The sequence below is a fragment of the Podarcis muralis genome, chromosome 3 (assembly GCF_964188315.1).
Source record: "Podarcis muralis chromosome 3, rPodMur119.hap1.1, whole genome shotgun sequence".
NCBI lineage: Eukaryota > Metazoa > Chordata > Lepidosauria > Squamata > Lacertidae > Podarcis > Podarcis muralis.
Window position 1 is genome coordinate 24,618,984 of NC_135657.1, and position 15,979 is coordinate 24,634,962.

Sequence of the window (15,979 nt, forward strand, 5' to 3'; positions counted from 1 at the left end):
GTTTAGGAAAAAAATATGTATTAACAGTTAAATGTTTACCCATGATAATTTTAGCACTCTCCTTTATGGTGCCATCTGTTATCATTCCCCCCTCCTTTTTTTCCAAAATAGACAACTCATACATAAATAAAGATCAGCATGGTTCATCATCTGAAAGTGAAGATGAGGCACTGGGTAAATATCACGAAGCCTTATCCAGAACACAAAGTTCAAGGCCACCAGCAGGCGATAACAGACAACAGAAAAACTATATTTGGGAAACCAGACAAAAATATAGCCCTCTGTCTGCAGAGTATGATGGGTACAGTAGTGAAGCCTCAATAGATGAAGGTATGACATTATTTACAATGGTTTTTACTTCATCTTATTTCACATTCATCAAAAAACACCATAGGATAAAGATACAGCGGTTGCAAGATATTATCTGTAAAGGTGCCAGTAAAATCTAAAACCCTGACTGAAATAGTTAGGGATTTAGGGGGAAAGACTGGATTTCTTTTATTGATCTTTTACCTTCTGAGTGCTTAGAGCTTTCCAAGCATTTCACCTATATTCATATGGGAAACGTTTAACGAAAAGTGTAGCAGTTTACAATTTATTGTTATGTATGGAAAAGTTTGTAAACATTTCCTGATAATAAATTGCCTTTGGTATATGGTGGTTTTAGGGTGACTAGATGAAAAAGACAGGGTTCTGTGCCTTTAATAGCTATGTAAAAGAGGGGTTTTCAGCATGTGTTACTTGTCATACAAGCAACACCATTCCAAATTTACCACCTCTATGCAGGTCTTAAAGGTGCGCTCCTCTTTTTCATCTGGTCACCCTGGTTTGCACTGACTCTGTTTATAAATGAGATTGTTAAGAAATCACTGTTGTTGTGAGCTAAAGGTACATGTTCTAGCCCTATTATATTCTTACTGGGATACCAGATAAGACATCCTCTGAGACTTCTATACCAGCTGGATGATAGAAAACTCACGTTTGAGAACTCTGGTGATGATCTGGTTCAGTTGTGTAACCATAGCTGAATTTATTTAGAGTTTTACATATATGTGTCAGTTTATTCAAGGACCTGTTCTGAGACAGAAAAAAAGTTAGTTGGGTAAATTAGGAAGAAACACATAATACTGATGACCTGTTGGCACATAATGTATGTAAATCACCTTGGAAGATGATTCATAAATGTATTCATCATCATTACCATACTGTAATGTCCAAGGGAATGCCCAGAGTGTCTAAGGCAGTGTTTCCCAACCTTGTGCCTCCAGCTGTTTTTGAACTACAACTCCCATCATCCCTGACTAGCAAGACCAGTGGCAAGGGATGATGGGAATTGTAGTCCAAAAACAGCTGGAGGCACAAGGTTGGGAAACACTGGTCTAAGGTACCATACTATGTGTGACGCTTATCTTTTCTGCCTTAGATGACTTCTAATAAGGTAGTGGAATTCTGGTGTGTGCTCAGAGTTTGGGTCAGGGAATCATCATCAAGTGATTCATCATCAACAACAGACATATAATTTTGGATTGGGGACTAGTTAAAAGGGAGATAGAATCTGTCTCTGAGATAATAAAAGTAGGGCATAACTTTATTTGAATAGTTTGTTGTTTTGTCTTTCATCTGAAAGTCTCAGCTTCTCAACCAATTATGTTGTACATCCACTGTTGGATGAAATATATATTTGACTGCCAGTTGCTGAGAATCACTAGTAGGAATAGTGTGATTGTCCTCAGGTGTTTCTTGCAGGCTTCCCATAGGCATCTGGTTGGCCACTGTGAGAACAGGATGGATCACATGGGTCATTGGCTGATCCAAAAGGCTTTTTCTTATATTAATTAATATTTCCTGCTTCATTAGGGCATATTGTGTCAACTACTAATTAATGAACTGTTTTCATAAGTTATTTTTTTCGTAAATCCAAATTTCCCTAACAAAGAGTCTTACCAACTTTGGCCTTTCCAAAAATTAGAAAATGTTTGGGTGATGTTAACGAAATGCTTTTTCTTTCCACCTTTGAGATAGTTCCTTCTGCTTTTTCTTAAGGTAACTTAAGTGTTTTGCGACCCTTTGAGGCAGGCATTACTTCTTCCCTTTCTAAAGTGGCAAATAAGTTTAGGCTCATTTTTCATCATAGTATAATAGTGGCAAGTCTTTAGTCAGCTTGAAAGGAGTCTTTGGGAAATGATCAGCATCTTAGTCTTACGTTCTTATAGGTAACAATACAGTCCATGTCCTCAGGCTTCCAGTCTAAAAGATACAATAAAAAATAAAAAATAGATTGATGTAGAAGAGGGGGGAAAGCAAACCCAGGCACTAATGGTTAATTACAAAGAGTTCAAGGAAAAGAGGGATCCAAAGTTGCTGGTCTCTCAGCCAAGCCAATGGAGTGACTTGCTTCTTTCTGCTGTCACCTGATGTGATGGCTTCTGCCCATTGACAGTTGATTGGGGGAGGAGCCTGGTTATTTCTCTACAGACTGATGGTGACACTGCTTCCCTCATCTCTCTTTGATGTAGCCTCACTTTTAGGTAGATCATTGTCTTATGTTCAGTCAAGTTCCTAGCATGCTTTAATGATGTTATGACTATCATTGATCCTATTAGAATTTTAGCAGATTTTGACATGATGAAGTGTTGGTGCTATGGCTGGAATCCTTATGATTTTTCATAAGACACTGAAATAGGACATTGCTGAGTTGATCTGCTCGTTCCTGGAAGAGCAAGGATGAATGCCTGCTCATTACCTCTCTGGCTTCATGTGAAGTTCTCTAACGTTTCATAGTATTTCCTCTTCCCCTCACACTTGCCTATTCACTATATAGAGCCGGGGTCAGCAAACTTTTTCAGCAGAGGGCTGGTCCACTGTCCCTCAGATCTTGTGGGGGCCGGACTATACTTTGGGGAGGGAAAATGAATGAATTCTTATGCCCCACAAATAACCCAGAGATGCGTTTTAAATAAAAGCACACATTCTACTTATGTCAAAACACCAGGCAGGCCCCACAAATATCCCAGAGATGCATTTTAAATAAAAGGACACATTCTACTCATGTAAAAACACACTGATTCCCGGACTGTCCACAGGTCGGATTTAGAAGGCGATTGGGCCGGATCCGGCCCCTGGGCCTTAGTTTGCTTACCCATGATATAGAGACTGTATTTAAATATATGGCAATTTGTAGTTAGAAGTAATTGATATGCAAATGACTATCACCTATCCTTCTCATCTGTGTAAGATTCTAGGCTTACCGGATGCTTGACTATTGCAAAAACTGGACGTGAACCATGCAAACTGATGTATTTACGATCAGCAGGCTTTGTGTCTAGTAAATGTGAGTGGGAGGGATTTGTAGTTCTTTCTAGATCTGATGGTGTATTTGCACATTAGATTGTGTAAGGCATAGTGCAGGAATACTGGTGAGAGACCAGGAAACTCTCTAAAATAATAATCAAAGTGTTGGCTCAGGGGGACAATACAACCTGCCATGCCCTTCTTCTGACAATCCACCACTCTGATCTTTCTTCTGTAGTATCAAATGTACTGAATGAAAACATTTCTGATTCAACTCTATGTAGCTATTCTATCCCTCTAAGTCATACTCCAAGTAGACACTGAAACCAATGGACTGATTTCATAATGACTAATGTGTCATTCATTTCAGTAGGTTTACTCTGAGTATTAGTTAGTCAGGTAGAGTAAATTAAGATTTACATTTGTGTTACTGGAAGCAACACAGCACTAGGCTTGTAAATAGCCAGTCACTTTCTCAATAGGAGTGAGTCAGAATTGCCATAGGTCTTCATCCGATAGTGTGCAGCCTAATGGGTTGCAGCCTGATTCAAAGTAGGTCGCAACAGGAGTACTACCACCATACAAATTTATGGTAAAAGATTAAGAAAATATTAAGAAATGGGTCCTTAAATGCATGTTTGGGTTACAAGTCGATCCTTAGTCTGAAAGGTTTGAAGACACCTGCTCTAGGTGACCAAGTAGGACAACTTTTGCTAATAGAAATGGAGCTGGCTCTCTAGGACACGGAAGGGGAACCTGTGGCCTCCAGATATTTTGTGTACTCCGACTCCCACCAGTCCCAGCCAGCATAGCCAAATGACAGGGGTGATGGGAGTTGCAACATAGCATAACATCTGGAGGGCCAGGAGTTTCTCATCCCTGTTATCTTCCCCACTCTTTATGGTTCTAGCAACAAACCTCTTGATTGCTGTTGTTTAGTTGTGTCCAACTCTTCCACTGCCTTCCACAGCTTGGTCAAACTCATGTTCGTAGCTTCGAGAACACTGTGCAACCATCTCGTCCTCTGTCGTCCCCTTCTCCTTGTGCTCTCCATCTTTCCCAACATCATGGTCTTTTCCAGGGAGTCTTCTCTTCTCATGAGGTGGCCAAAGTATTGGAGCCTCAGGTTCACGATCTGTCTTTCCAGTGAGCACTCAGGGCTGATCTCCTTAAGAATGGCTGGGTTTGATCTTCTTGCAGTACATGGGACTCTCAAGAGTCTCTTCCAGCACCATAATTCAAAAACATTGATTCTTCGGCGATCAGCCTTCTTTATGGTCCAGCTCTCACATCCATACATCACTACTGGGAAAACCATAGCTTTAACTATGCGGACCTTTGTTGGCAAGGTGATGTCTCTGCTTTTTAAGATGCTGTCTAGGTTTGTCATTGCTTTTCTCCCAAGAAGCAGGCGTCTTTTAATTTTGTGGCTGCTGTCACCATCTGCAGTGATCATGGAGCCCGAAAAAGTAAAATCTCTCACTGCCTCCATTTCTTCGCCTTCTATTTGCCAAGAGGTGATGGGACCAGTGGCCATGATCTTCGTTTTTTTGATGTTGAGCTTCAGACCATATTTTGCGCTCTCCTCTTTCACCCTCATTAAAAGGTTCTTTAATTCCTCCTCACTTCTGCCATCAAGGTTGTGTCATATGCATATCTGAGGTTGTTGATATTTCTTCCGGCAATCTTAATTCCGGCTTGGGGTTCATCCAACCCGGCTTTTCACATGATGAATTCTGCATATAAGTTAAATAAACAGGGAGACAATATACAGCCTTGTCGTACTCCTTTCCCAATTTTGAACCAATCAGTTGTTCCATATCCAGTTCTAATTGTAGCTTCTTGTCCCACATACAGATTTCTCAAGAGAAAGATGAGGTGATGAGGCAGTCCCATTTCTTTAAGAACTTGCCATAGTTTGCTGTGGTCGACACAGTCAAAGGCTTTTGCATAATCAATGAAACAGAAGTAGATGTTTTTCTGGAACTCTCACTAAAAATTGGCTCACACTATCAGTCTATTGCTTGTGCAATGTAACTTCAGAAATCTGAACTCACATGTGATCTCAGCATTTCAGTCAAAACAAAAAAGGAGTCATGATGTTACATGACTTTGCAGCTTTAATGTTAACAGTGCTGAAGTACATGGAACATTTAAACACAAGTTGTCTGTCAGGGTATTGTTATACTGACTCTTATACTAGAAGCATCGGTACATATTCTCCTAAAATGTATGAACATATTTAGGCTATTTCTAAATTATTTCTGTTTAAGAAACTTTTGAAATATTACTACAATATCACAAATAAATTTACTTTGAATGCAGGAAAACATAATGAATGACGTTCACAGTTGCATCAGATTCGTGATGGAGAAAAATCTGCGCAGCATAGGACTATAGTGGCTGAGAAAACAGGAACCAGCAGGCCATAAAGGAGGCTAACAAGCACTACCAGCCTGTATAACATTTAAAGAACTTTTTAAAAAAGTTTCTATCTCAGATTAGAAGTGATGGACATCAAGGTACATTTTAAACGTTCAACAGAAATAATAAAGGGGATATGCTTGCATTGTGAAAATAAGACAAGATGTGGTGAATTGCATTCACATCTGCTATAGTGCATGGGGCAGCAGCAGTTCACAGCCCTGCTCCTATTTTATCATTTCATACTACTACCTGTCAGGAGCATCAGACTCCGACTTTTTTGTATCAGTTTATTATTTTTAAATTTGTTTTTTAATTTCAAGTAACAAACATACCCATACAAAGAAAACAGAGCATAGTATTTGTATAGAAAAGAAAAGAAAAATAGTGGATGCTGGTTGTAGTTTTAGATGTTCCAAGAAAGGCAATCAAATTAAAGTGTCTCTCCATAAGGTTCCATGAGTCAATGGAGGGTGAAAAGCAGCTTTGATTGTCTTAAAAGTATTTAAAAGGATACAATGTTGCATAGATGGTGTGAGTCTTTCCCCACCAATCAATACTCCGTTTGTGAAATGATTGATTTGTCCATATGCACAATGTCCCATTGGTAGCCAGCATCCCAGTGTTGATGAAAACTGCAGTTCCCACCTTGGAAACCCTTGTGCTGAGTTTGAAATCAGCACAGTTGTACCCATCGCACCAAAAACCAGATGAAGTCACACCAAAGTCACATTTCAGACCAACATCTTGATTCAAAATGGTGGCTGGATGCCCAACACCAATGAAAACCAGTGCCCCAGTCTCAGAAACCCTTGTTCCAAGTTTGACAACAGTATCTCACGAGGTGGCCAAAGAAATGGAAAAGCCGTCTTTCAAAATATATACAGTGGTACCTCGGGTTACAGACGCTTCAGGTTACAGATGCTTCAGGTGACAGACTCCGCTAACCCAGAAATAGTACATCGGGTTAAGAACTTTGCTTCAGGATGAGAACAGAAATTGCGCGGTGGCAGCGTGGCGGCAGCGGGAGGCCCCATTAGCTAAAGTGGTACCTCAGGTTAAGAACAGTTTCAGGTTAAGAACGGACCTCCAGAACAAATTAAGTTCTTAACCCAAGGTACCACTGTGGTATGTTCTCATATCCCAAAATAGTACTTAATAGTTATTTAAATAGTATTTTTAGCTAATAGAATTAGGAAGATTATTATTCATTGTGAGTTTTTATATATAGTTTTATACCTATAAGAATTCTACCTAAACCACACTGAATTGTTTGAAGTCACCTTGAGGAATGAAAGGAATATTTTCTTAACTGCACCAGTATTAACATGATTGATAGGATCTGACCCACTGGCAGAATCACAGCTTTGGAGGCAGGAGTACACTAGACCCTTTATGGTACTCATTGCCTCTGAGACAGGGAGAAACACACTCAACTTCAGTCACCAGATTCTACTATACCTTCCTTCATCCCTGACAATGGCAAGTGGAGTCCAACATCTAGAACGCCAGAGGTTTTCTGTTCCCACCCTAGACTCCACTGCTCTGTCATACAGCCTAGAGATGACCTCTTTAGGATACACTGCTGTCTATAGCTTCTGCTTCAACTCCCATGCAAGGTCAGTATAGCCATAACTGAAATGTAGTAGTGCATAAAGGTTTGTTGTGTTTTCTACTTGCAGCTTTTTTAAAAAGGGCATATGACCTACAGATATGAAATCTGTATCTATAATTTTTGTTACTCTAGTGGCAGGATTCAGAGGGACCTGCGAAGATTTCTGTTTTAGAAAGTATGATGAGATTTCAATACTGCAAATGCTCAATTTAATATATTCAACTGTGAATGCAACCTATTTAAATTTTATTATAGAAAATAGTTAAGATGGGCTTGACCTGTCTCTGCTGGGGTAACTTGCATGCTTTGGAAAATTGGTGCAGGAAGAAAAGTGTCCAACAAACCCCAACTAAACATAAAGATTCACTGCTATGCAGTGAGTGCCTACCCTGAACACAGATCTGGATTGTTTCACTATATTATTGAGCTTATCTTCTACAAGATGAGTAGCCTAACCTCACTGCTGCTACAGCAAGCTCACTGGGATTTTCTCTAAACCTCAGGGATTGAACCTTTCTGGATTTTATATTGGGACACCTAGGGATATTGTTTTTGGGGGTTTTTTTTAAAAAAATTGCATGCAAAGTGTGTGCTCTGCCACTGAGCTTTGTCCTTTCCTAAGGATATCTGCTAAATAATGGATTTTAAGGAATGAAATTTTATGGAGCACTTTCCATCTGAAATGAATTTTACACATCAATCACTGCCATTCAGTGCCTTAACATTTGGCACATACATATACTGTGTGGAGAAAAAAAGATTCCTTTGATAGAAACAGAGTTACCACTCCTAGGATAATTTCATTAGGAACAGATGTGTGCATAATACAAAAAATATACATTATAGTACAAGATGGATATGATACACACAAATGGCTGTGTGTATATGGATAGATAGATAAGGATGTGGGTGTGTAATATCATGCCTTAATGGTCTGTGTGGTAACTAGATGCATATCATGGGTTTGTACCCTCTCCCTGACTATTGATTGATTGATTGATTGATTGAATTTAACTACTCACTTACAGCACATAGAATGCAAGTTATCTGATTCACACTTCCCAAAATAATATGCAGTTCTTTTGAGGAATTATTACATTATTTTTTTTAACTTCATTGCTGCTGATTTAAATTAAAATTATGGGAATCTTTGTATTGAAGAGCAGACTAGTAAATTCCTACCTCATTGAATACTGTAAAAAGCACAGTTTTGTAAACTCATATTTCACCATAGTCTAAAAAAAAAAAGACTACAAGTTTAGCTGGCCAAACCAATCAGAAAGCTTGCGTCATTATACTAGGTTGAACTCTAGTAATAGTTATGCTAGTAAAACAAAGTACTATGTACCAGTGCATTGTGCTGATATTTTTCTGGTGTTCCCTGGCAGGCATACCAGCTCAAGATATACTTGTTTCATGATTATTAGTTTAAAATACTCAGAAACAAATATGGGCTGCTTTAGGATTATTCTTTTCACCTCTAGGTGGCCATATTAATCTTTTTTCTTTTCTTTTTTTAGCATGGGAATACTTAGAAAAGATGACTTACCAATATGGGAAGATCAAGCTATGATTAAAAATGTTTCAACATGTAATCTTTCCTATAATTTTTCTCTTATTTCTTATTTCTCATTTTACATTTTATATAAATAATGAAGTACATATATAAAACATAAAATATTATAATAATGACAGTTACTTCAAGCAGATATGGCACTTCAAGATACTATTATTCTCCTTTTAGAATAAATAGCTCTGAATCTAATAAATTTGCACTCCTATGCAATGCAGTTCTCCAGCCAAGTAACATGTAGAAAAATACATAAACTAGTGTAAGATATGCATATAAATGTATATATTATTGAAAACAAATACAAAAATGCATGTTGTTCAGGAAAATTGCATACAAACATGTATATTAGGAGAAATTAGCACTCAAATGCTGATGAATTTTAATGAGGACTTAAAAATAATAATTTGCAAACAGATGTGCATATGTGAAGAACTGAGTTTAAGGTTGGAATAACTGAAAGAAACAGAAATGGACATATTTGTGCATCCCTATTGGCTACTCAAGAAAAATTAAAACAACTGCATAGGCCTGTTGGCATAAAACCAGTCTTCAAGAGACGCCTGAAAGTCAAAAGCGCGGATGCTTGCCAAATCTTCTGGAATAAATTCCCTTCGTTGTTATAGTGCTTTGTCTTTCAGTTTTCATGAGCTAGTGGTTTTCAAATGTTATGCTTTCAGGGTATGTCAGTTTGTCTGTTGAGGGACCTGGTGCACTGCAGAGGATTCTGGGTTTTATTCTAGGATATACTGTATACATAAATCAGAAGTGTTCGGTCATAGCATTTAAATGCCTTGTGTTCTCTTTCCCCCCCAACCCTCTACTGCATATACGGTAACACTAATGTCTCACAACAAATGTAACTGAAGAACCTGAAGAAAGAGACAATGCGTGTGCTTTTGAAAATGAGGGGAAATTATTAGTTTTTTAAAGAAGAAAAGGAGTGTGTAGCAGCTCCCAGTATTTAAAGAGCCCCCACCCCTTTTACATCATTAGAACCAGAACATAAACCTATGAAACTAGAAAAGAGTAAAAAATATCAATGTTTGGTCCAGATGCTAGGTACTGCACCCTCACTAAAGTAGACTGTATGGATGATTCACCAAATGATTGTAGGATGACATGTGTACCTGAGCTTAGGGCCTCAAATTCTCTTTATCTTATATGCTGCTTTATTACAAAAATGATGACTAGACTACTGATGCTAAACTGAATAGTTAGTTGCCCAACCATCCCCTCCAGAACCCACCGCTCTCAACTGACTCTCAACTGCCTTGCATTCAGACTCCTTTCAAATCCTCATCCAGTCATCACTCACCACCAGAATTCCACAATCTCTCTTTCCCCCTCCCTCCCTCCCTCCTTAACCTTCCCATAATGATTCTGATACAGTTACCTTAATAACCCTGTTACATTCAATGTTTTATACACACTGCTACCTATAACCATACTGTTAGAAGCACTTGAGCTTCCCATTCCTGGTTCCTAGGAAATGGGGGTGAGCAAACTGCAGGTTCTTCATCCCTGTTCTAAAAAGCAGATGTCTTCCCCCAAATGATCCTGGGACTTGTACTTTGTTAGGGGTTATGGGGATTGTAAGTCTGTGAGAAGGAAGCCACAAAGGCAGGAATCCTTTTGGGGGAAGTCATGTGCTTTGAAGGCGCATTGGATGCTCTTTAAAACATAGCATCATAGAATTGTAGAGTTGGACCCCGAGAGTCCAACCCCCTTCAATGAAGGAATCTCAACTAGATGATCCATGGTCGATGGCCATCCAAGCGCTGCTTAAAAACATCCAAGGAAGGGGAATCACTGCTTCAGCCCTAAGGGCCTCTGGAACAGCTGAAAACAAACTTGTTCCATCCTCCATGTGACAGCCCTTTAGACTTTAGTTATTAAAAGGGCTGCATGGTGTGGATTTCATATCAGTGTTATGAGTGTGGAAGCAACACATTTCTCTCTCCCCTATCCCCACACCATGCAGAATTGCAATGGTAACCAGAAGGCTGGAGTTTGGAGCCCAGCCAGGGCTGGCTGTGGGCAGGATCCTTGCATTGCCGGGGGTTGGACTAGATGACCTCTTGGATCTCTTCCAAGCCTGCCATGCTTTGATTATATCAAGCAGCTAAAGGAACAAAAAGATGCTTCTGAAAGATTTGAGAATCATAGGACACTCTCCCCACCGGTGGCTTCCAGCAAGAGCTTGCATCTTTCTTAGGAGAGAGGCAGTCCAGAACAAGGTGGGAAAGGCTCAGAGTTCAGGTAGGTGGAAATGCCAATTGAGTGCCCTATACTATAGGAATGCTTCCTTCCGGTGTCCCCCACCCTCATGCGCCAGACTGGTGCTAGCATGGCTGGGAGCCAGGCACTGCTGATTCCTCCGTTTTCTTTGCAGGGAGGGAGCCTTTCCCCAACATATACTTTGTTCTGGCCAATTCCCTGGAGAGACGTGATGACCCTCAGGTACTGGGGCAGAGGGAAGGAAGGGGTCCTTGTGGAACACATTTGGGGAGTCTGTGGCTTCCAGCAAGTGCTTTTCAGAAGCATTGTTCTATCCAACAGGTGAGGCTGAGCATAACCATCACAGCTAGTTGCCTTTGATAGGCCTCTCCTCCATGCAATTGTCTAGCCTTCTTTGAAAGCCATCCCATCCAAGATGCTCTTGTGGTGCATCTGATTCTCCTATGCTTCCTTGCTCATGCAAGGAGATGACTATTATGAAATCATTTGGTTAACATCTATCTGGGCTGGAAAATATTAAAGAATCAGAGGTCTGGTGAGCTTCCCTTGAAGCACAACTGACCAAAGGCAGGCAGATCTGTTAGCATCTTGATAAAGATGCTCAAACGACAAAGGACGCTATCATACCCCGCAAGCATCTTAGAAAAAGCTCCCAAGCTGAAGAAGAGAGCAGTTAAGAGTGCTCAGTGGGGCTCCAGGTTGCCGTTTCTGGATCCCACCGCAGCCCTTCCAAGTTGCCAAAGAAATCATTGACACAACAATTTTTTTCTCGCACCTCCTCCCCATGATCCCACATGGGGCCTTCTCAGACATATGTTGTGTCTGAACCAGCAGATCCCACCAAATCAAGTAATTGAGGACCCAGTCAGAAAAAAAGTGTGCACACTCACACCAATAAGCAAAATAACTAAACAGGTACTAGAAGTTACCCCAGAACTGGCCCTACTGAACACCTTCCAAGATAACAATGCCCACTCACAATAGAAAGAGCTCATAACCCACCGACAGCATATGATTCAATATGGCTAACTTAATCCGACAACCCCCTTACCCACGCACAAGCAAATCCCACTGCAGCCAGCCAAAGATGATCCACCACATATAACAAGCGAATAGAAAGAGAACTTCCCCAAGTGACGCTGACATAAAACCCCCAAGCATACAGTAGATATAAGAACTTCAGCTTTGCCACCCCAGTCCCTCTCTCCTGCCCCATCCCCCCTTCCAGGGCCGGATTTAGATGATAATAATAATAATAATAATAATAATAATAATAATAATAATAATAATAATAGCAATTAAAGAACATATTTGCCTTTTCAGCAACAGCCCTTTCAGCCGTACCTTTGCTAGGTATCAGTATTAAAGGTAAAGGGACCCCTGACCTGTTGTGACTGACTCTGGGGTTGCGGCGCACATCTCGCTTTATTGGCCGAGGGAGCCGGCGTACAGCCTCCAGGCCATGTGGCTAGCATGACTAAGCCGCTTCTAGCGAACCAGAGCAGTGCACGGAAACGCCGTTTACCTTCCCGCCGGAGCGGTACCTATTTATCTACTTGCACTTTGATGTGCTTTCGAAATGCTAGGTTGGCAGCAGCTGGGACCGAGCAACGGGAGCTCACTCCATCACAGGGATTTGAACCGCCAACCTTCTGATCGGCAAGCTCTGTGGTTTAACCCACAGCGCCACCCGCATCCCTTAGGTATCAGTATTACGTAGAGTCTAACATAGAAGTGGGCCGGCTTAGAGAAGATTTTATTTTTAATAGTGAAAATGAAAGAGTGCAGGGGAAGATGTGAAATGCTTTTTAAAGCTGTTTTCATGACAGTTTTATTTTATTTTTTTAAAGTAGGCTGACAAAAAGGAACAAACTGAAGCATTTTTGATAACCTAGTGTCTTGTTTCTTTCCAGATGCCTTTCTCTCTCCAAACAATTCAGCATCAGATTCTTCCAGCTACAAGCTGCCAAGTTAAAAGCAATAACAGACTGTAGGCTCCTGGAAAAGGCTGATGTTTGTAATGTGTTTATAGTTAGTGAACATTAAAATTTTCCTACCACACTGTGGGTGCAAACCCACCTTCTATCCAAGTCACTGGCAAAAATCCCATTGATTGTAATTGATCTGAAGGTTTTGAAGATAGGGTTACATGTTGAATTGTGCTGCGTCCAAGCGGTTTGTCATAATGTATGCTGTTGTGGGGAGATTAAAGACTGCATCAGCTTGCATGAATTCTGTGGTGAAGGATGGTTACGTCTGAAATCATTTCCCCTCCTTTCTCTTTTACTATTAAGCGAACAACACGACTGGAGTTAATACTTCTGTTTAACTCTGCATGTTGCTGCCTAATACTACTTATTCAAGAAGAAGAGAACACGTGCCCGTTTAATCCTTAAGATACCAGAAATAATTTTAGGTTTATTGGCTAGTGTTGTAGTGTTTTGCAGTGATTTAGCTGTTCACAGGATCAGGTGTACCCTAGTGATGAGGCATGATCCCAGTTGTTTATTGGCAAGGATTTGCAAGTAAAACATGGTGTGTGTCTGTGTGGTTTATCAAGTATAATTGCTCAAAGAACATTCTTCTAAAGGAGGAATGGCTGCCAAACATCTAGAAAACCTGATTTCACACCCACAACTTTTACTGGATTTGTCATGGATGCTGGCCTTGTGAGGCACAGTAGTAGTAGTAGTAGTAGTAGTAGTAATAAATAAATAAATAAATAAATACATACATACATACCAGTAAATTTATACCCCGCCCTCCCTGACCAGAGCTGGGCTCAGGGTGGCTAACACCAGTAAAATTACAATAAAAACATAATGGGGGAAAGAAAAACAATTTAAAATAGAGGTTAAAAATACCATTTAAAATGCAGCCTCGTTTTACTAATAACCCATAGATCAAAACCATAAGGGGAGGGAAACATAAAGGTCAGACTGAGTCCAAAGGCCAGGCGGAACAGCTCTGTCTTGCAGGCCCTGCAGAAAGATGTCAAGTCCCGCTGGGCCCTAGTCTTGTGACAGAGCGTTCTACCAAGTTGGGGCCAGTACTGAAAAGGCCCTGGCCCTAGTTGAGACCAATCAAACCACCTTGCGACTTGGGACCTCCAAAATGCTTTCATTTGTGGACTTTAAGGTCCTCCGCAGGGCATACCAGGAGAGGCGGTCATGTAGGAGAGTACTCCACAACTGTAAGATCCATGGTTGTGGTACCTATTGAAGGAAGGACTGTAGCCTCCCAGAGAGGCTTTACTGTAGCCAGTTTTTATCAGACAGATAAAAACAGGGCTGAGGCTGGGAGAATTTGAGGTTCAGGAACTGTCAGATCCAGGACACTGTTGGAGCAGAAGTGGTGTCCTCTCCTTATCTTTTCCCTGTATGTGGCCTTTAAAAAATGTTTCAATGTAATAGAAAATAAGTATCCCATCCCAGATTGGCATACTACCCACATTCCAGAATGTGTTGAAATGACATCTGATCAAGATGCAACAACAGAATGCGACCTTTTTTGCCTTGTCTTCTAAGGAGGTATTGATGGTGAACCTTTCTATGGAGGTTGGGAGGTTTCGAAGGGTAGGATTCCCCCTCATAGGTAGAGAAGTTAATTTTACTAGTTCTGCTATTATGCACTTTTGAATAATGTTCCACTGTTTTAATATTTTGGTTTTGATGCACAGTTGTTTTAATTGATTGTTTTAATTGTTCTCTGCTCCAGAACCCTTTGGGGTTAACAAGTGTGAGCTACAAACAAAACATCTCAAATAAGAAGAAATTTAAAAAATTGCATTGCTGAAAAATATGCACATATTAAAAATAAGAAAATACAAAGAATAAACATTTAGCACAACAAACTTGCATATAAATGGGCATACATAAGCATAATAAAAGAACATTGCTGTTTTAATATAATTATCATAAAGAAGAACAGAATTGTCAGCTCTTTTACATAAAATATAATTCTAAAATACTCGATGCATGATGCACCAAGTAGTGATGGGGACCTGGTGCCTTCCAGATAAGGATGGAACCAACTTCCATCAGTCCCAGCCAACATGATCCTTGGCCAGAGATGGTGGGAGCTCTAACCCAAGATTACATATTTCGTACCCCTGACATAAAAAATTATTTTTTACCCAAGTTTGTCCTTATAACTAATTTGATACACTTTTTGCCCTGCACAGAATTATCAAAAAATAGGATTTTGGTATGATACATGTGCTCCTGCCAACCTAGCAGTTCAAAAGCACGCCAAAGTACAAGTAGATAAATAGGTACCACTCCGGTGGGAAGGTAAACGGCATTTCCGTTTGCTGCTCTGGTTCGCCAGAAGCGGCTTAGTCATGCTGGCCACATGACCCGGAAGCTGTACGCTGACTCCCTTGACCAATAAAGCAAGATGAGCACTGCAACCGCAGAGTGGTCCATGACTGGACCTAATGGTCAGGGGTCCCTGTACCTTTATGATACATATGATGAGCATATAATGGGTTTGGTTTTTGTTTTAATTTGTTTTGTTGTCACTTAAACTTATGTGAGCTGCCCTGGGAACTGTTAAAGGCTGGGTTATAAATCCCTAAATTAAATCAATCAATAAGTTAAGGTGGTGGAGTTTGTTGTGGTGAAAAAGCCGTATTGTAGGTGTAGAAGTCTTTTGAGGGTGATTTGAAGGAAAAGGCAGTTTGCAGGATGCAGAATGGGTGGGAACTCTTCCAGGTATAGAGAGCCATATTGTAGAAAGCATGAAGACAGTATTGGGAGAACGGAGCAAAGCTTGTATGTAGCTAGGACTGCTTCATTCAATCCCCCTACCCTGCCAACCCACCAGTCTGTGGCTTG

The 15,979-nt window shown here is 40.4% G+C and overlaps 1 protein-coding gene across 7 annotated transcripts in view; it reads left to right on the forward strand.

The window, feature by feature from the left end:
• The window catches only part of SYT14 (synaptotagmin 14), an 83,795-nt gene that overhangs the window by 23,027 nt on the left and 44,789 nt on the right, over positions 1 to 15,979 (forward strand). For 5 of the 7 annotated variants that reach the window (XM_028724744.2, XM_028724740.2, XM_028724741.2 and 2 more), the window contains one exon: positions 112 to 330. The exons of the other annotated variants lie outside the window; for them this stretch is intronic. In XM_028724744.2, the coding sequence (XP_028580577.2) occupies positions 112 to 330 (219 nt within the window). The remainder of the gene's footprint in view (positions 1 to 111; positions 331 to 15,979) is intronic. 7 annotated transcript variants of the gene reach the window in all.